Source organism: Fusarium musae, chromosome 1 (genome assembly GCF_019915245.1).
Source record: "Fusarium musae strain F31 chromosome 1, whole genome shotgun sequence".
In the NCBI taxonomy this organism is placed as follows: domain Eukaryota; kingdom Fungi; phylum Ascomycota; class Sordariomycetes; order Hypocreales; family Nectriaceae; genus Fusarium; species Fusarium musae.
This window is the reverse complement of record NC_058387.1, coordinates 3,359,437-3,378,566: the sequence shown is the minus strand read 5'-3', so window position 1 is coordinate 3,378,566 and position 19,130 is coordinate 3,359,437. Positions and strand designations below refer to the sequence as shown.

Genomic DNA, 19,130 nt, shown 5'->3' with positions numbered 1-19,130 from the left:
AAAGAAGAAGCGAGAAAGCATGGGGGAATGGGGATGGATTGATAGATTTGCAACCATGAGAGCGTCAACAGATATGAGTAGCATGCCATATAAATAAATAGAAAAGTAATAAATTGATGAAATGCTTTTCTTTATTAACCACGGCAAACCTCCAAAAACAAGAGCATGCCCCAAGGGAAAATGGCGTCAGGCTTGTGATTGGCTGGCGAGTTACGATGTGTCCATGAATTTAGCAATCTACCCTTGTTCTCATTAAACAACTTTTTTACTCACACGAATTGGCAAAGTACCCAAGTACCGATCAAGCCTCCTCCCCTCCCCCCCCACAAAAGCTTTAACGACAACAACCTTCTTTACTTGTGCGTCTGATAAGAAAAATACCAACTCCCTCCTCCCTAGAGCCATGCACTTGGGGACCAATTGCAGGCAAAACATCTTTCTTATCTGAGTGAGGCCAACGATTTAGCAACGGGATGGTGCGTACAATATCTTGTTTTGGTAGCTTAGGTTCACATGTAAGAGGCAGCTGAGAGTGAAGCAAAAGAAGGTTATTTTACTTAAAACGAAACCATCCAATCCGATGCTCAAGTGTGTGGTGATGTTGGATACGAAGCGATTGGTAGCCAGTCTCACCATGTACAGTATCTATCTATCTAGGAGGTAGGTAGGCATATCTCGCCAAGCCCGTTACAGACAGGCATGCGTTGCACTTCTTTGGCATCAAGCAAGATGGCAATGTCACTTATCACACCAGACCAAAGGCCAAGAGATTGCGCTCTCGGTCTTCAATACGATTATCGGGCGACTTCTCAAGAGCCAAGAAGTCGGGGACCAAAAGAGCTGTAGCTGTAGCCAGTGCCTCACGTACCCCAGATATTAATTACCTACGTGATTGACACGAGTTTGAGGTTTTGCGGTAGTAATGCAATCAAACGGCTTTACACATCGTTCTCTGTAATGGAATAATCCTTTATGGCCTAGTAAATCGGACCAGCCGGGAGCCCTCCCTCTCCGCATTTACACATGACGATCAGTGAGCCAAGGAGTTTCTAGTCTCCGATGATTCAAGATGCCCGTTTTTCGCCTCGATCTGCAAGTTGCAAAGGCCTCGCTTGGTCAAGAATTCCATCATCACAGAATGGATGATCATACGGGAAGCCTTCTACATACGTAGGTAGTTTGTGAACCGACAACGGCGAGGCCTCACAACCTTGCATCAAGCTTGTATCGACAGATACACTTGCCAGCTGAACAGATTAACTTCAGCTTTACTCAAATTTCGGCTCGATATCTATCTACGGATATCAGCCGAGTCTTCTCATCCATGCCCAGGCAATATTGAAGATTGTTCTTTTCTTTTTGCCAGCTTCCCCCATGATCTTGATTCTCAAAGATGGAGCAGTCTGTCAACCGAGGGAGGTCTCTGACACAGAAAACCCCACGCTTCGTTCAGAGATATCACACGTCAACGGCGCCCCCCAAAGCTCCAGACCCCAGGGGATCCCTTGAAGCTGGAGGATTTTCCCGTTCTTTTTTCTGGCTCTCTCCCCAGTTTTGAACAGTCCAATGAGACACGAGATTTCAGGTCTCGCGCATTGTAGATTTTGGACGGCTGGTGCCCAAGACGACAGCCCCCATTTGTGACTGGTGGCACAGGGTCTTACACCCAGTTTCTAGATTACACGAAGCATGATTCTTTTATTTATAAAATAAGAAATGACTTGTATGACGCTTTACTTCTGGCCATGCGTGGTCGAACAATGTGAGGCTTCCCACGCACGGTAAGCTTCCTTCTTCCTCTTGGGCAGTCAGTGCATTGTTAATGCAAAGCCTCTCAGCGCCAAAACGAGTTCAAGTCAAGATCGGGCCTCTCGGAGGGCGTGTCTCAAAAGAACAAGAAACCAGAAACCAAATTCGATGCGGACTCTATCCGGGACGAGACGACAGAGACAGGGGTGTTTCTTTGACTTCGATCTCGAAGACCCAGGAACCAGCCGAGAACGGCGCAAAGAGGAGTCGACATAGTAGACGCCTTGCCAAAGACGTGTAAGCGCGTTAACGCTAGGGTCGGTACCTGGACAGAGCATGCAGGCGCCGCTATCTTTATCTCTATCAATTTGGGGAGGTACGTACCGATAAACATCCATGAGATGGTTTGTGGTTTTTGTATGTGTCCAACTGGTTACTATTAGTTGCGCTGTATCAGATCAATCTGTGGCGGTATCACAGCGAATAACGGGTGCTCGTACAGCCCTGTGAAAGGCTGAGCCATGCCGGTACGTACCCGCAGACTTGCTATCTCTGCCCTGGACTCTATCTCTGGTACCCCCAGCTCAGCTTTGCTGCTATCTCTATCTCTTGTCTCTCATTGTGTGTCGCGCCTCTATCTATGCCCGTACCATACCAGGAGATCTGCAACAAATTGTCCCACGCCCAGGACATCCATGGCGTTTTTGGCTCGTGGAGACAGACCCGCGGCCGGCATGAGCATGGATATCGATTTTGGATTTGGCGTTGGGTTGAGTCTAAGACAGAGCAGTACTGTTATGTAGGTAGGCATTGGATGTCAAACAATTATATTAAAGTCTTGCCCCCGTCACTTGCATTTCCTGTTCCTCTTCTCCTTATTCCCTTCCGTTTTATCTCACTAGGTTGTTTCCATAACTTCCTATAGCCGGTGGAGCTTTCCTTTTACTTGCTCCTGCTCTTCCCCTTCAGGACTCACTCGTCACTTACCCACTTCACCTTGCTCGCCATTTAATGTGAGAGGGATCTGCTCAGCTTCATCGAATCTCACCTTGTTCCATATTTCGACAACCTGGACCCGACGAATATACGAACCGAGATCTCACGAGACCTTATACGCAATACTTCAACATGTCTTATGTTATCCCTGGACCCCCGACTGCCTTCAATGGCACCAATGAAGAGCTTGGTGGTGACTCCAGTAGGTTTTCCCATCGTCGACATCGCGAATACTCATCATCACCATCCAATACTAACACGATCCTTTCCCAGCTACCGAGAACCTCAACCAATGGTACCAATCCGGCGACCAGGCATTCATCATCCTCTCCGCCTGTCTCGTCCTTCTCATGGTCCCTGGTATCGCCTTCCTATACTCTGGTCTTGCCCGAAGAAAATCAGCCCTCTCCATGCTCTGGGTTGTTATGATGTCCTTCTCCGTCATCGTCTTCCAGTGGTACTTCTGGGGCTTCTCTCTCGCCTTCTCTACAACTTCCAACAACCCCTTCATCGGTGATCTAAAGCATTTCGGTCTCATGAAGGTCTGGGGTGCTCCCTCAGTCGGATCTCCTCTTATCCCTGCTCTGCTGTACTCTTTCTATCAGATGATGTTCTGCGCTGTCACTGGCGCTCTTACAGTCGGTGCTGTCGCCGAGCGAGGCCGCGTTGTGCCAAGCATGGTCTTCATCTTCTTCTGGGCTACTCTTGTCTACTGCCCTCTCGCGTACTGGGTCTGGAACCCTAATGGCTGGGGCTTCGTTAACGGCGTTCTCGACTACGCTGGTGGTGTACCCGTCGAAATCGGCTCTGGCATGTCCGCATTCGCCTATTCTTGGGTTCTGGGCCGCCGCAACGAGAAGATGATGATGAACTTCCGTCCTCACAACATTTCCCTCATCACTCTCGGTACCATGTTCCTCTGGTTCGGCTGGCTCGGCTTCAATGGTGGCTCTTCTTTCGGTGCTAACCTCCGTGCTGTCATGGCTTGTTGGAACTCGTGCCTCACTGCCATGTTTGCTGCTATGACTTGGTGCATTCTCGATTTCCGCCTGGCTCGCAAGTGGTCCATGGTCGGCTGGTGCTCTGGCACTATCTCTGGTCTTGTTGCTGCTACTCCTGCTTCCGGTTTCCTCGACCCTTGGGCCAGCATCATCCTGGGTGTTGTCGCTGGTGTCGCCTGTAACTTTGCCACAAAGGGTAAGTTGCCTTATCATTTATTTATTTTTACGCGCAATCGCTAAACTCAAATGTAGTCAAGTTCCTTGTTCGAATTGACGACTCTCTCGATGTCTTCGCCGAGCACGGTGTTGGTGGTATGGTTGGCCTCATCTTTAATGCTTTCTTCGCCCGTGGCTCTATCATTGGCCTCGACGGTGTCAACACCGGTGTTATGGGTGGCTTCATGGATGGCAACTACGTAATCATCGGCTGGCAAATCGCTGCCATTGTCGCTGCCTCCGCTTATGCCTTCGTCATGTCTGCCATCATTGCCAAGATCATCGACTTCATTCCTGGATTGAAGCTCCGTGCCTCTGAAGAGGCTGAGCTGCTTGGCATGGATGATGATCAGCACGGCGAGTTTTCTTACGACTACGTTGAGGTCCGCCGAGACTTCCTTGCTTGGAGCCCTCACCGTGGTGAGCCCGCTGAAGATGGTGATGTGCTTGAGCCTACTCATGGCATTCAGGAGCACCAGTCTATGATGAACCCAAGCGAATCAGATGACGTCCGCAAGACTCCTTCTCTTAACACACCCGATGCTGTTGCACCCGATGCGGTGATTAACGAGAAGCATGCTTAAACTTGCTTACGGCAATGTTGCATTTGCGAGTCATATTAGCCTTGTTTGATATAGAGGGGTTATTTTATTGCCAGGATTTCTTTTTATTAACTTGCGGGTTGCTGGGAGTAGCAGGCAAAGGCGTTATGGGTTTTACCATCTCTTCGACGTATCTGCCTTGGATTGTTTTAATACCCGCTTGGTAGATGTGGATAGCTTTGGAAAAGCGATGCAGGTCATTGGATATGTACATAATTTTGTTCCAGGTGTATGGTCTTATAGAAAGTTACAAAATCAGATCACTACATATTATCTTCATCTTTATGCATCTCGAACCATCATCAGTGAAGGAACTTTAGGGTGCTTTCATCTTTTCAAATTGGCTCAAACCCCATCCAACTGCTTACTGCAGTCTTGCTTCCATTTGTTCAACAGTACACGCTGCGCCGATTCTAAATGCTAATTTATAATTAAGGACTAATGGACACTTGCCATTTTGCTAAATCTAGATGGCATCTCATATTTACGCACAAATTATATCCTTGTATGCCAGACCACATATTCTCAAGAAGGCGGCACACCGTCTGTTACCTTACCATATGGTAATGACGAGTAATCTCCGAAGCAAGAGTAGTCAAACTGCGCCTTTTCTGCCATCTTGTCCTGAACCTCGATGAATGTATCCAGGTCACACCAGCCGTCCTTACGGTTGACGTCACATTCCGGAAAACTCCTGCCTAGAGGCACAGTGCGTTGGTTGAGCACGAAGTGAATGTACTTGGTCTCCTTGCCATCGAGGTAGCCGTCTCTCTTTGGTGAGACAGGGCTGGGCGCCTTAATGACTTCGATATCTAAGCGCGCACCGAAAGGAGTCAGCTTTGAGACAACGAACTCATGTTCGCCGGGATATTTGTCAGTAGGAAGTTCCTCAGCAAATTGGCGAAGGCCAAAGGCTGTCAGGATAGAGATAATGTTGGTGTCGTGAGAAAAGTCAAAGTAAAGACTTTGGTTCAGAGGAAATGTCTCCTTCATGCTATCCAGCGTCGTGTTAATCTGGGAGCCAGAGTAACCAAGTGTATGATTCTTTAGCCTTGCCATGACCTCTTGCTGGTAGCCAAGGCCAGTGGCTCGCTGTAACTTTGGTTAGCAGAGTTGGTGTTGCCAGAGAAGTCAACTTACGCCTACTGGGCTTTGGAACCCAGCCCCCGACGAGAATCCAAGGTCGATAGAGTAGCCAAAGTGTTCCCATTCCTCGTATGTAAAGAGGTCACAGAATCTACTAAAGCCGTATGCAACAGTTTCATAAGGACACATGTTTTGTGCAGCCCAGACGTCTGCTGGTGTCCACGTGAAACCCTCTGTCACGTTATTGAATCGGGCAGTTGCTAAGCGACTTTTTAGTTGTTGGTCTGCATATTTGGTGAAGAGGCATACCGTCTTTGAGGTACTTCTCATACCATGCGGCTACAGGAGTCACATAGTCCGCCTTGTCGGAGTTGGGGCAGTTCAGTCCTCCAGCAAGGGAGTTGTTGAAACCAGGGGCCTCGATTATCACTTCGATAGTGGCATTATTGGTCCTGCTGCTGTCAGAACACTGCAGCGAACACCTTGGACGAATCGCGCTTACCACTCAAGGCCAAAGAAGCCAGCCATCCAGTTTTCTGCAGACTTCAGCATGCGATCCTGAGTCTATACACTGTCAGTATCTCGTGACCTGGTTGGTATATGAACGAAGTTCACATACTGTAGTTCGGACGATGAGTTTGCTTTGAGGGTTGTACAAGCTACCGTACATGTAACTATGCAAGACGCCTGAACTCTTTATCAGTTTCCAGTTTCTAGTTTCTAGTTTTGAAATGATAAGCTCTTACCAGACTCGAAGAGCTCCTGTCGACCCCTTGGGACTAGGATAGCCTTTCCGAGTTCATATTTCCAGTCCATCAAAAACTCAAGGGCACCACTGGTCTTGAGACCAGCCGAAGCATTGGCAAGTCGCTCACCAAGGGTTGCGACGTTCGAACCTGGAGTTGGATATCGAGCACCATGGCGAGAAAGCATCTGGACCTGAACGATCTCAGCACCTGGAGGGATTGGATACTCGTCCACGCCGAAGCCTGTAGAAGGAGAATAAGGACTCAGGTAACCCATCATCTGGAAGATGCTTCGGTTACCCTCCTTCATGCCTTCGATGGGGATAGATGTCTGCAACGGATCATTGGGAACAAAGGTGGCAGTAGGCTCAAAGACATGGGTTTGGGCCATGAAAGCAGGCTTTCCAGTTTCGGTAACACCGGGCCATAGTTGCGGCGACGTCTGAAAATACTGGGGAACTCGGGGTGGGTCACCCGGACATGAGCCGGAGCCGGAGCCGGAGAAGGCAAGCGGAAGACTAAGATAGAGGTTTATGGCCATAAGAATAACGACAAGGCCTGATAGAAGCATGATGGTGTTTCTGTATGAACGAATTGGGCCACGCGGTATGATCGGTTGAGCGGGAGGCTCCCTAGGGCCATCATCGTGGCCATCACCCTCATCTTGATGCACTGGCTGGTAGCCCGAAGCACCCGGGGCTGCTTTTGACTTGAGAATTCCTGAAGCTGGAGCCATATTGATACAACGTTGGTTTGATGTTGACGGGTGGACTGTGGGTTGATGCGCGATAACTATGCTGTCTCAACAACCACTCTCTATGACCAGCACAAGCGAAGATTGGGCTGTAGTGTGTGTGTACCCCTTTGGCACGGGGCTGTGTCCTGGAGAAGTAATCTCAGTGACAGTGGATAGTCGATGAAACAAGCTGTTCAATCTACGCCCTGGGAAACTGATGGAGGAAAGAGAAGAGAGGAGAGGAGAGGAGAGGAGAGGAGAGGAGAGGGGGGGTGGCTATGAGGCGACAAGCGCTATAATTCGATGGTGCTGGGTTGGATTGGTTTGCTTAATGATGTTGATGATGTTGCTTCTTTGAAGATTGGTTGAGACGCTGAATTGATTGCCCCTGCGCGTTAGGAGTAGCCCGCCTTGTGCAAGGGGAAGGTGGCCAATTGGATAGTCAGCCATGCACTGTGTTGCTTTATGTATCATGGATCCCGTCCCCTTCAAGCCCTATCATACAGGGGAAGGAATCCGATCTTCGGCTGTCCGTAACACTGAGGGGCATTCTCTAGCGCCCCTCCTGCTAGGGAGACCCGACAACAAGTGAATTGATACTGTGTCATAGACACTGTACTGATATTGCCGGGTCGCTTAATCCCCACGGCCGAAACAAGCGCCCAGGGTGCCGACCCCGTGACTACCTATGGATGGATCTCATCTCATGGGATCTCACCGTCGTTTCCACCTCATTTATCAGATCTCGAGTCTATTTCGAGAATGTAATGTATGTATCCGTAAACCTGGTCGTCACGGCCTTTGTTGTCTCTTCTCTCAACGCCTCATCCATAATCCTGATGCATATATGGCCTGTTTTGCATGGCAACGCGTCATTCTAGTCGTATGGATCGAGGCCCATCCTCTCTTGCCAATCTCGTCAAGGATTAGCGACATTTGTTGTTGTCTCCAAGACCATCACGACGGGATGAGCTGCAACATGTCGCTATCTTTGCGATCATGTGCAGGCAGACCAGTCAGCCATCGTTCTTTCGAGACGCAGAGCATAACTAAGGTAAACCCGGGGTTCCTCCATGGAGAGGCCTCGAAACAAGCTGCTAGCCACCTACCCTATCATGGTATCAAACCCATCATTCATCAGGAACAGAAGCATATCATCTGCCTGTGGCCGTTTAAAAGTCATCATCTTTCTCCCTTCGATCTGCTCTGAAAGCCAACCATTTCATCATCGATCCTGGCTAGGCGTTCTTGACCGCCATTAATCAACCCATGACCAAAGTTCATTTCGAGAAACGGGAGAAAGATTCCTCGTGATACAAAATGCAATGCAAGGTGGATCGGTATACTCCGTAGATGCATGGAGATGACGATGGAATACAAAGCAAGTTCTCTGAACCCAACCCTCGGTGGGTGGCTTTAGCCAAGCAAAAAGCAAAAGGCCCATTCAGTTATTTTCGCTCTCACAGAAACAGACCAGACAAAAATCCGAGACCATGATAGCAGCCCACTGTACATACATTCTCGCCTTTTATCTAATACCGTATTTGCCTTTACCGTCTCACCATGTCAAGGTAACCAATCATCTGAAACTAAACACATGTTGACCAACTATTGGAAGTAAGTCAATCATATGTCAGCCATTCCATCCAGATTCTGTGCCAAATCTGAGACCATCATCTCATCTTGCTACTTGTCTCAGCACGCAACTCTCGTTAAGAAACAGCCACATTTCTTCCTTGGTATCTGCTCACATTGGACTCTGGGCGAGTCCCCCACCAAGGCGTTCCATCCCTGGTCACCACCATGGTCACAGTCCTTATGGGCTGGAGTATTATGCCGGCTTTCCGTCGGCCTTCAAGCCTCGTTGTCTCGTCTTACCGCATCGTAGCTATGGATATGCGTTCGTTTCGTGTGGCTCTACTCAGCATTCTCCAAGCCTCAACAACTCCAGAACAAGGTATTTGCATTGGATGCTTACCTAGTCATAGAGCACCCCTGACATTTCCACTTCTCCCCTGACTGTTGCCAATGGGGGAACGTACAATTCTTTGCCGTAAGACTCCCGGCTTATTCCCAACCTAAACGAAACAATTTTTGTAACTTGGTACACATACGAATTAGACTTGTCACACTATCATATATCACTTTTATAGTCTCTTGTGCCTGAGCATCTCGATCTAAGTTATGCACGCGATTCCCTGTATTCGGCTGTCCCTATTAGGTGCTGATACTGTATGAGCCTTAAACACACATATTAATCCTTGTTTTCTCTTTTTCGCCCAAAGCCCATTCTGCCATACCCACCAAGTCAGACACCACACTGTACCGACAGACAGGTTCGCCTGAGACATGATAAACCATTCTTGTTACTTTTCCGCGACCGTGACACCCCAATAAAAAAACAAGAGATAAAAAACACTAAAAAAACACACTCAAACTTGAATGCAAGACCTTGTTCATAGCTTTTGATTCTCCCCTGTTACCTCCAGATTCCCCATTGCCCTGTTTATGCGCCTCGGTTCAAAAGTCGATAAGCACCACATTATCTCATCATGTTTCGCGAGCATGCATGAAAGCATGCGAGTTCACCCCACAAGTGAGGTTGCTCTAAGCGCTAGAGGCACAGTTTTAGTTGGCCTGAGACCTGAGGGGGAAGAAACCGTCTGGCATTTGCTCAATGTGCCAGATCTTGGGTGTTGCCTTGTCGAAAGCAGCGGACCATTCTTGTCTCAGGTCTACAGGGAGCTTCCATCCCAGCTCATCGTCGCGGAGTCTCATGCGTACCAAGTGTCGACGTTCCTGGGCAGCCTCACCGTTGACGAAGCCTTCTCGGCGATGCAAGATTGTGAGGTTGTTGATGAAATGCATGTCACCTGCACGTGTGCTGATCTCCAGCTGAGTCGCCTTGGCAATGTTCTCGATGGAGTCCAATGCCTCCATCTGGCGTGGCGTAACAGCGGGAAGGTTGGTAGGGCGTGGGTGAATAGCATTCCCCGTAAGAGCTACACGCCCAAAGTTTATCAACACTTTCCCTTCGTGATGAAAGAGAACTGGTCGGCATTGGAAACGGGGTCTATCACAGTATAGCGTGTCAGTGGGTGGACTCCTTGCTTATCGCTGTGATGAAAAGAACAAATCAAGTGGATGTAAAAAATCGAGTGCCTGAACTTACAGGGCGAATGGCCAGTCAGAGCGAGCAAGAGTGCGGACCATGTCTGGGCGGCTAGTAGCAAGAACATTGTAGACCGTGTAGGCTGAGGCGATGATGCATTTGCCTCCAGAAACAGCGGTGCTACGTGTGAGCCAACTGACTATGTCGCCAGCTTCCTCGTTGTGGAAGGTCTAGAGCAGAAGTTAGCCTTGTTAAATATTCCTCCCAGGAGTTATAAACAAGGATTAGCATACGATGGGGGAGGTGGAGTGTCGATGGTGACCGGCCTTGAGCTTGGAGGAGTTGTCGGCGACAATATGGACTACAAATAGGTCAGTGGGAAGGAAACAAAGCAATGGGATCATTCGGGCCAACCTAGCATATTGCCTTTTCGATCTTGACGCCCATGGCGATTGGCAATGTAAGACTGGATGCCCAGATACAGCACAGTCAAGTCCTCGACTGAGTACTTTTGAGGATCGAGGCCACGAATGACACCGAAGCCCTTGCCTTGGTGGACGTCTTGGCGGATACGATCCAGTCTTGGTCCCAGAGTGGGAAGAGGGAAGTTGTCTCGGGAAACACAATCCCCGTCAAGTCCCAAGGCTGTCTGGTATTAGCCACATGATGAACGCCACGGAAGCAGCGCCTTATAAAAAGAGACGTACCTTTAAAGACCAGCAAAGCATTCTCAACTTCCTGTAGATCGGATTCGCTCAGAGAGTGGATGAATTCCGATTCATCCGTGAATTGAGCACCAACCCAAGCCATAGGCTCGTCGAGAAACTTGGGCCACCCTTCGGGGACCCCAGCCGGCCCGTCTGCCACGCGACTGACACAGCCGGCGGCCGCAGGAGCCAGCTCAACGGGCGGGCTCGGACCAATGATGGGCCCAACTATGGAAGATGCCATGGTAATGGTTCCTGAGGGAGAGGCACCGCTGGTGGCTTGGTGGGGGTGTCTTTATACTGAGGTACATACTCTGTCAGCCAGCCTCTTACATGAGAAAAGGGATGTGTAAGTTTTGTCAAGAACCTACGTTACGAAACGCAACGGAACGTTGTCTGATGACTTCTGGTATAAGTCAGGATCTGGGTGGAGATCTAGTGGATCAGGAAGAGATCGAATATGAAAGATGATATGTGATGTGAGCTGAAGGTGTGCTGGGGTGTTGAAACAGAGGTGAACAAGATGGAAGGAAAGGAATGGGACCTGCATCTGGTGGTGCGAGGCGTCTTCTTAAATGTGTTTGCTTGCTTAACGGAAGGCGGAGATCAAAACAGAAGGGAAAAGGAACGTTTTGATACTATCGTGGCAAGTGCCTTTTGGTCAAGGTATAGTGACGTTGGAGGCGCCTCCAATTTCGAAGTTCCTTGAAGAGTAACATGAACAGAAGGCGCAACTTACAGTCGAGGAAAGAGGAAAGGACGGAGGTGCAAGCCAAGGTGTTGGAAATACGGCAATAACGATATGTAGATGTCATGCAAATTGCAGCACAGACGAACGGTTCTTGACGAGCGAGATTGAGATGGAGATTGTTGAGGAATATCAAAAGAACGTTCAGACTAAGTGGGAGGCTAGTAAGGGATTATTATAGCTTTCCCAAGATGTTTGGAAAATCGGCGGTAGCCCTGTTCAAATTTAGAGATGGAGGTGAAGCTCCTGGATATGCGGCTCTTGGAAGGGTGTTGAAGTTGTGTAACGTTCTTCCATGCTTCTATCCCCGTTTTCTCGGATTCGATGAAAGGGAAGGCAGGTAGGTACAATGAAAAATTTCACTTAGACCTGCTTTTCGTTCCGTCCATGGCTTCCACATCCCATCTAATTGCCAGTACCTCTTCTACCTTAGGACCTGGGTAGCCACCTTACCTTACACCACTTACACAAGGATTGTTGAGGAGATAGCATCCCGTCGGGTTGGCACTTCCATGGGAGTTGGCAGGGTTAAGGTACCTATTAGAGACAAGGTATACGTAGATCGGGTACTTGCGTAGCCGTGCTCGTGGCAGGTCGCAGATACGCGGCGGCAGGAGGCTGCAACAGAACCCAGCAACGCGGGTATTCGCTGGGACTTGCTGCCATACATATTCCAGGGCCAATAGCTTGAACAATCAAAGTGCCTGGTCAGGTACTGGTATCTTCAGGGCGGGAAATGGAACGAGCAGACAGACGCATTCTGAGGTATCAATTGGAGGTGAGTACCTACCTCACCTCCCTAGGTAAGAAGTGCCTTGCCGTTGATCCTGTACTTCATTCGTGGTTCCTCGCTTTTCCATGTCACCAGTCAGTGCCTGGGTTGCTCAAAAGTCCTGGGTAGCAACATAAACTCTGGGTCGTCGTCTCTCATTGCCAGGGAGGAGGAAACGAGACGAGAGAGCACTGTAACATTCCTTGGGGGAAGGGGTCCGGGCCCTCGACTAGAGTAGAAAGAAAAAGGAAAAAAAAGAGAAAGGAGAAAGGAAAATTAATAGAAGTACCAAGCCTAGCTCAGCAAGGGTTGATTGATGTGTACGGTTCCAAACTGTAGTTGGTTGAGAAAAGCAAAAACACCAAAGGCTAAGAATGAACATGAGCTAAGACTAGGTAGCTAGGAGAGGCTCAGACTCAAGCTCAGCCGAGAGCCCAATCCTAGCTTAACCGAACTGGAGTAGCCTGGTAAGGATGATCATTCGTGTTAATCCCCCAGTACCTAGCTTAGTACTTGTACATACGTCGTAGCTTTTCTTGCATACATACTAACCTAGTGGGTAATTTCAGGTGTGTTTTAAAAGTGGTTCACCATTGGCTTACATATGCACCTTGTTGGTTCCTCACTTATCTATCTGTGGCTGGCTGGCGTCACCTTTACAGTAACTACTAACTTAGCAGTACTCCGTAGCTGTGCTACTATAGGTAGCATTGTGTCCGTTCAACAAGCCGACAAGGGCCCCCAAAAACACGGCAGTCGACATTGATCCTTTGGCAATGGTTAAACTTTACTTGAGGTGTTGTACAGCTTCATTGGTCGGCGGATTACTCTCCGTTACCACCCGCTTAGCTTAGGTTTGTTTGGTTCGTTTCTCGGATCCTAATTACTGGTTCCCCGTCAAAACAACGCCAAAGAATGATGCCCAGGCGACGCGGACACCTCGGACGGTCAACAATCGACTGTCAAAGTAAAGCAAAGCAAAGAAAAGGAAAGGCAACGCAAGGGATGTGCAATCCGTGTCTCATTTCATACTTCCCTCCCATTTGTCCCATCGTCATCCCTCCGCTCTTCCCGATGGATACACAACCTGAATAATAGACGTACTAATAAACCACACAGCGTGTAGGAAGCACATACACATGTTATGTAGTGCTCCGTACACAGTGCTGCATTATCCACACTATCAGACCAAGTCGACCGGCTGAGCCAAGACAAGTCATAGCATAGCTGCGGTATGAATGGCCCGGGTTTGTCAAGTGCCGCACAACCAGGCCCGGCCCGTCCGGCATCCCTCCGCGAGCCAACCCTCAGCGACCTTACATATAAACCTTTGATCCGCCTCGTGTTTCTGTGCAACAATGCGCAAGCCGTCAAAACGCAGCAGCCCGTCTCCCATCGACACTCGGTGAGCAAACTCTCGCCTCTTTCTGTAGGTGCCCGCACACTCTCTCGGTGTACCTGTCCCTCTCCTCTCACCGTCATCCCCTTTCTTCCATCGCATCGCAATTTGCTGGCGTGCACTCCGTTTCCTCCTGTTACATTGTTTCGCCTATGACCTTCCTCCCCGCTGATTTGTCGTGTCCCGCATCGTGAACTGGTCCATGTGGCGGTTTGTCGGGACTGAACAACAATGATCAATCTCTTCGGCTAGACTATAGCATCCTCACCCGCCCCCCCGCACCCAATTTAGCTGTTGCTTTATGTCATTCCCTTCAAACCATCACACCAGTTCGTCTCTTTCTCTGAACCTCACCTGCTCTTGACCGCCTTTTCGTAACCAAGACTACCCTGGCATTTTTAAAATGGTTTCCATTATCGTTATCATCGTCATCGTCATTATGGCCGTTGCTGTTGCCGCCGTCATCCACATTCACCGCCCTCCATTCACTTCGTATACAGTCTCAGTTCCTGCACCTCCGCTGTGAGTACAGCATCTTCTCAAACTCTGCGCCTATGCCGTTGGTTCCAAGTCACCCATTGCCTCCCTACTACCACTGAAGACTACCAGAGATATTACTGGTCAACCAAACCCGATCATATTGTTGTTCGAGGTTGCCAGTTGGTCTCGAACAATTGGCTGACAAAAAAGTAATCATGCTCGTACACGGCCTTGTTCCGGATCTCCTCCCATTGCAACGCTGAAACCACAGAGTTCAAGTTAGCATCAAGTTAGAGAGCCATGGTCCCAGCCTGTATGGTTCTTGTCCCCGAGGGTCGACTTACCATGCCGTCTAGCCAGGTTGCTAGTATGATGGACAAACTTGATCTTTTCTTCATCCAAGCCTGCCAGTGTTCGCAAGTCTTGGTCTTTGCAATCTTCCGAGAAAGGGTAGATGCCCTTGTTACAGTAATGGAAGTGTGCGAGCAAGATGTTTGCGCCTGTTCGATCCCCAGTCAGCAAGCGCTTCTGTGCAGGATGGACCGGGGTAGTTGTGTGACTCACCTAGGTGGTATTCTTTGACCTTCTCCTCACGCGCAAAGCGTCGCTGCAAGTACATCGATAATCAGCAAACTTCGTGGGCCACTGTCGACTTGCGGGGCTCTCTTACCTTCATGCCGTGCTTTTTCGCGTATCCAGCGTCATGAGCAGTGATGAGAGCTGTGTTATGCAAAAGAATGAAAATCACAAGATACGTCACTAGCCAAGTGCTCTGCTTGTTCTTTGACATCATCTTCTGGAGTTTGTCCAGAAGCTCCCTTCGCAGCTTGGTTTGTATGTGGTGAATCAGGATAAGATCCATCTGAGCGCCAAGTACAGGCGGAAGAGGGATCTTGCCATGGTTCGGGTTTGTTTCGTCCAGGATATTTTGCTTCATCCCCAAGGTCTCTTCTCCAACAATGAAGCTCGACCGCGTTGTCAGACGAATCGACATCCACAACAAGAGTGTATGATGAATAAGTTCCACGCACTCTGGCGTAGTGGACGGGTCTTTGAAGATTTTCCAAGCACGTAAGTACGTTCGGAATAGCAGGCCTTCAGGTGGGCCCAGCAACTTGGTAAAAGCATCCTGCATGCTATTCTCAATATGGTCCAGGTACTCTTTCTTCGCCTCCTCGAGGTTGACCATCGCATACGGAGGAATCTTTACTGATTTCTTGACACCCTTGTAATCCCAAGTACGTTCCAGCTTGTCACCAGCTTGAGGAATGAATCGTTGAACCTTCACCTTAACAAACTTATTCGATAGCCCCTCGGACAGATAGATGGTCCTGGGCTCTTCAGTCGTAGCCCAGCTCTGTATCGGATCCGAGATGTTATTGGTCCATCGCCGTGTCCATTCATAACCGGGTACTTGGCCCGGTTTGAAAAGTCGGATATCTGTTATCTTATATCTGAGGCAAGGAAAGCGCCCCGCTCTCGAATTGGAGACTTTTTTGCATGTCAAACAGGCCCCTCCCTCTTCATCGGGGTTGTTTTCACACTGCAACACTGGTTAGTCGTCTTTGCGCACCAGCCAAAAAGCCCATTACAAGTAAGACATCATCTTATGTAAGAGAACCGGACAGTGTTACTTACACGAATTCTTTGCATTCTGCACCTGATACAGGAACCGATCTTCCGGGTTTGGGCAGTTTGTTCACGGAGATTTGGGTCCTTGAACGGGCCTCTCTTTCCCCCTCTTTGGTTAGTGAGCACGTTCTCATAATTGGCTTGTTGATCCATTAGAGACCACCCGTTCTGCACCGTATCTTCGCCAAGTTGAGTATTGATTAGCATACCATATTGGGGAACGCTGTCGGGTGGAGCCAAGCTCTGGTGAGTAATGGCATTTGCATCGATAAGGCTAGGATCGGAAGTGTAGCCGACTTGTGGAAATGCCTTGGTGTCAAGCTGTTGACCGGGCATTAGTGCCTGGTTCTCCAGCTGTGGCTCCTCTTTGAAAGCTTGGGCGACGTAAAAGTCTCCAGCTGATAGATGAGGTTGATGAGTTGGCCCAGGACCACTCATCACAGGCTCCGCTAACGCCGTTTGACCAGAGATGAGAGGAAAGTTGACAAGGGGCGCAACATTCAAATTAGGTTGTTGAAAGCTGTAATCTGGCTGTTGAACAGAGCTCAGAGTTGCGTCATCATACGGTTCAGATGATGGCATTGTCATAGACGGTTGTTTTTCTGCCATGTAAGGAGCATCTGGACCAGAAACTGCCGGTGCAGAGCTTGGGAGCTGTTGATAGCCTTTCAGGGTGATGTCAGCGATGATCCCAGATGTACGCCGGGCGATCGGGCAACGTTAGAAGAGTCAGGTGCTTACCATCTTGATGTCTTGGGTCCCAGCCACAACATGGGCAGAAGAACAAGGTCAGATCCGCCATACGCCTGGTCAATGGAGAAGTAGAAGACGGCATTGAGTTCTGGCCACAGTCGTCCCAGCTTGAAGATGCCCCATAGTGCTCATCACGTTGACCATAAGTTCCTGATAATGGGAGTTTCATTAGAGGTCCCTGGGACGAAGTCGGTCCTTGCTTGGGTGTCATTGGAATTGATGGCGCAAGCCTTCTCCTCTTCCTGCAATGCTGTTGTTCAATCAGTTGATGCAATTGAGTACCAGAGGCTAGTCCATAGAACTGTGCCAGTTGATCAAGATTGTCTTGGATCTCAAATGGTATAAAGGTGAAGTCGTCATCCACGATGGGGGTGAAAGATATTGACGAAGGGCCCGGATCTTCAACTCCCGGTTGGAGGAGAGGCCTCTTAACTTTGGAAGGATAATGTGGATTCTATAGAAAAAAATCAATTCACCGCACATTTGGGTCTCATAGGGAGGGGCCTAGGGCAAGATCAGGGAGAAGATGCTTGTCTGAGAGTCATGGCACGAGAGCCACGACGGGGCTGCGAGAAGAGGAAACGGTGGTGATTGGCAACATCCGCAGGGGTTATGCAAATAGAACAATGGAACGGGGGATCGATGATATAACTCCATGCAGCTTGCCGCCAACCGGGGAGAGAAACTCTTACCATAATGGCTGCAGTGAGACAGGGCAGGGTGTGGAACAAACACTGCCTAGCAGTAGGAGTAAGAACAGAAAGACGAAGGTCAAGGTACCACCACGCGGAATCAAACTCGACGAAACACAGTCAATGACAAAGAAGAGCTAGCTGCCCGGCTTGTCTTTCAGAAGCGGTGGTCAAAAATTGAGCGACGCCGGGGTGAGAAGAGGGGGAGTGTGGTGGGAGGCTAATGTGCCACGAAAGCCATCACCAGGCACTTGACGTTGAAACCTCCCGTAGTGCGCCGAGTGGAGCAACAGCGAGGGCCGAAGTCAAAACGACGGCTGAGAGAAGGATACCAGACGGTCGGGAATAGAAAATGCTGTGATGAGAGAGGCGAAGAATCCGGGGAAGCTAGGCGGAAAGGCGATAAGTAGGTATGTTAGCGCAAACCCAATCAGGTCGTTGAGGCTCCTTGCCAACAGATGGAAGGTCGATGAGATGTGTGCTGCTCGCAGCCGCCAAACTGAGAACCTCGAGCCTGAGCAAGATTAGGACCGGACGTGGAGCCTTGTCCACCCCGTCCACTGCTTTAGCAACAAGGCGGGCTGAGCTGTCGTGGTACTGGCGACAGAACGTGGAGTGAGTAGCCGGTGGTGCTGGTACTGGTGTTTGCACGGTTGAGCGAAATCAGCGCAATATGCCTGCGGCCGCGATCGTATGGATGACGGCTGATGCGGGCTGCGGGCTGAGCAAGTATGCGGCTGGCGGTGTGGTGGTTGTAGTGACTGGGCGTTGAGCGCTTCAAGCAACGGCTTGACGGTCTGCTGGGAACGGTGATGATGAACGAGTCTGTGAGAGAGGAAAGTGGACTCGGTGAGGACGGCGTTGACATGGCCTCGTGCTGAGTAGTTTTTGACCGGTCTGAGGGGTACCATGGGAGTGGCAGGGGGCCTTCTGATTGTAGTGCTCAGGCTTGTCAGGTAAAGGACTTTGGGATATTACCCGCTCTGCCGGTTCAGTGCACCTGAGCTTCTCGATCTTATGTTATGTGACGTACTGGAATCCGTTATTAGAAGCCATTTGGTGGGGTGATTAGGCAAAAAGAACCAGTATAAAAGCTTCCTTCATGGCTTAGGAACTTGCCTGCTGAAAAACGAGGGTGATTTGAATCGCGCGTAGTCGTAGACAACAATGCAGCTCATCAACCCTTTGGCAATCGAATCTTCGGATCGGGTCATTGTTCCATAGCCACGGAGCCTAGCCATGCCAACGGTTAATTCGTGCATTGAAATGGCCATGTGATTGACATGGGGCTGACCAATGTCGGTCATGGCTGCACAGCTGCTCAGCTGGGATTGGATGATGTACCATTTTCAAATTGCTTTTTTTCCCACTCACAGGGTCTCGCAACGCCAACCCGCCCGGGTTTCTCACACCAGGAAAAGATAAAGTACTGTACATCGTCAACTCCGCAACTTAGCAAAGGTTCTCAAAGGTACTTGGATCGCCAAGCAGTTCAGAAGAAAGATCGTTTTTGTCCAATCGTCAATGTACGTCCGGCATTGGGGGGCCATCTCGAGAGTAACACATACAAGTCCTGAGACAAAGCAGAGATGCCTCGACAAGTACTAGATGAGCAGTCAAGTTTCTAACCAGGAGGATATTCCGTTTGCCAGATGCACTCGGATGCAGAGGTGGTATCGTAAACGAACAAAGGCCCGAGCGTT

General features: G+C 49.4%; 4 protein-coding genes across 4 annotated transcripts; 1 reads left to right on the top strand and 3 right to left on the bottom strand.

Annotated features, from left to right (window-relative positions):
* Positions 1 to 2,877: 2,877 nt before the first annotated feature.
* J7337_001012 (uncharacterized protein) lies at positions 2,878 to 4,546 on the top strand (the record flags this gene model as incomplete). Its single annotated transcript, XM_044818757.1, has 3 exons — positions 2,878 to 2,947; positions 3,019 to 3,942; positions 3,999 to 4,546. 3 exons carry the CDS (start codon positions 2,878 to 2,880, stop codon positions 4,544 to 4,546), a joined length of 1,542 nt encoding a protein of 513 aa, XP_044686459.1.
* Positions 4,547 to 5,089: 543 nt separating this feature from the next.
* Positions 5,090 to 7,132, bottom strand: J7337_001011 (uncharacterized protein; the record flags this gene model as incomplete). The annotated part of the gene is made up of 6 exons (XM_044818756.1): positions 5,090 to 5,656; positions 5,705 to 5,910; positions 5,960 to 6,102; positions 6,153 to 6,214; positions 6,270 to 6,337; positions 6,397 to 7,132. The coding sequence occupies 6 exons, from the start codon at positions 7,130 to 7,132 to the stop codon at positions 5,090 to 5,092; spliced, it is 1,782 nt and encodes a 593-aa protein (XP_044686458.1).
* A 2,628-nt stretch (positions 7,133 to 9,760) lies between these two features.
* On the bottom strand, positions 9,761 to 11,195 carry J7337_001010 (uncharacterized protein; the record flags this gene model as incomplete). Its single annotated transcript, XM_044818755.1, has 5 exons — positions 9,761 to 10,205; positions 10,305 to 10,474; positions 10,538 to 10,605; positions 10,659 to 10,889; positions 10,952 to 11,195. The coding sequence occupies 5 exons, from the start codon at positions 11,193 to 11,195 to the stop codon at positions 9,761 to 9,763; spliced, it is 1,158 nt and encodes a 385-aa protein (XP_044686457.1).
* Positions 11,196 to 14,505: 3,310 nt separating this feature from the next.
* Positions 14,506 to 16,564, bottom strand: J7337_001009 (uncharacterized protein; the record flags this gene model as incomplete). The annotated part of the gene is made up of 5 exons (XM_044818754.1): positions 14,506 to 14,609; positions 14,695 to 14,850; positions 14,915 to 14,957; positions 15,021 to 15,790; positions 16,024 to 16,564. 5 exons carry the CDS (start codon positions 16,562 to 16,564, stop codon positions 14,506 to 14,508), a joined length of 1,614 nt encoding a protein of 537 aa, XP_044686456.1.
* Between the last annotated feature and the right edge of the window lie 2,566 nt (positions 16,565 to 19,130).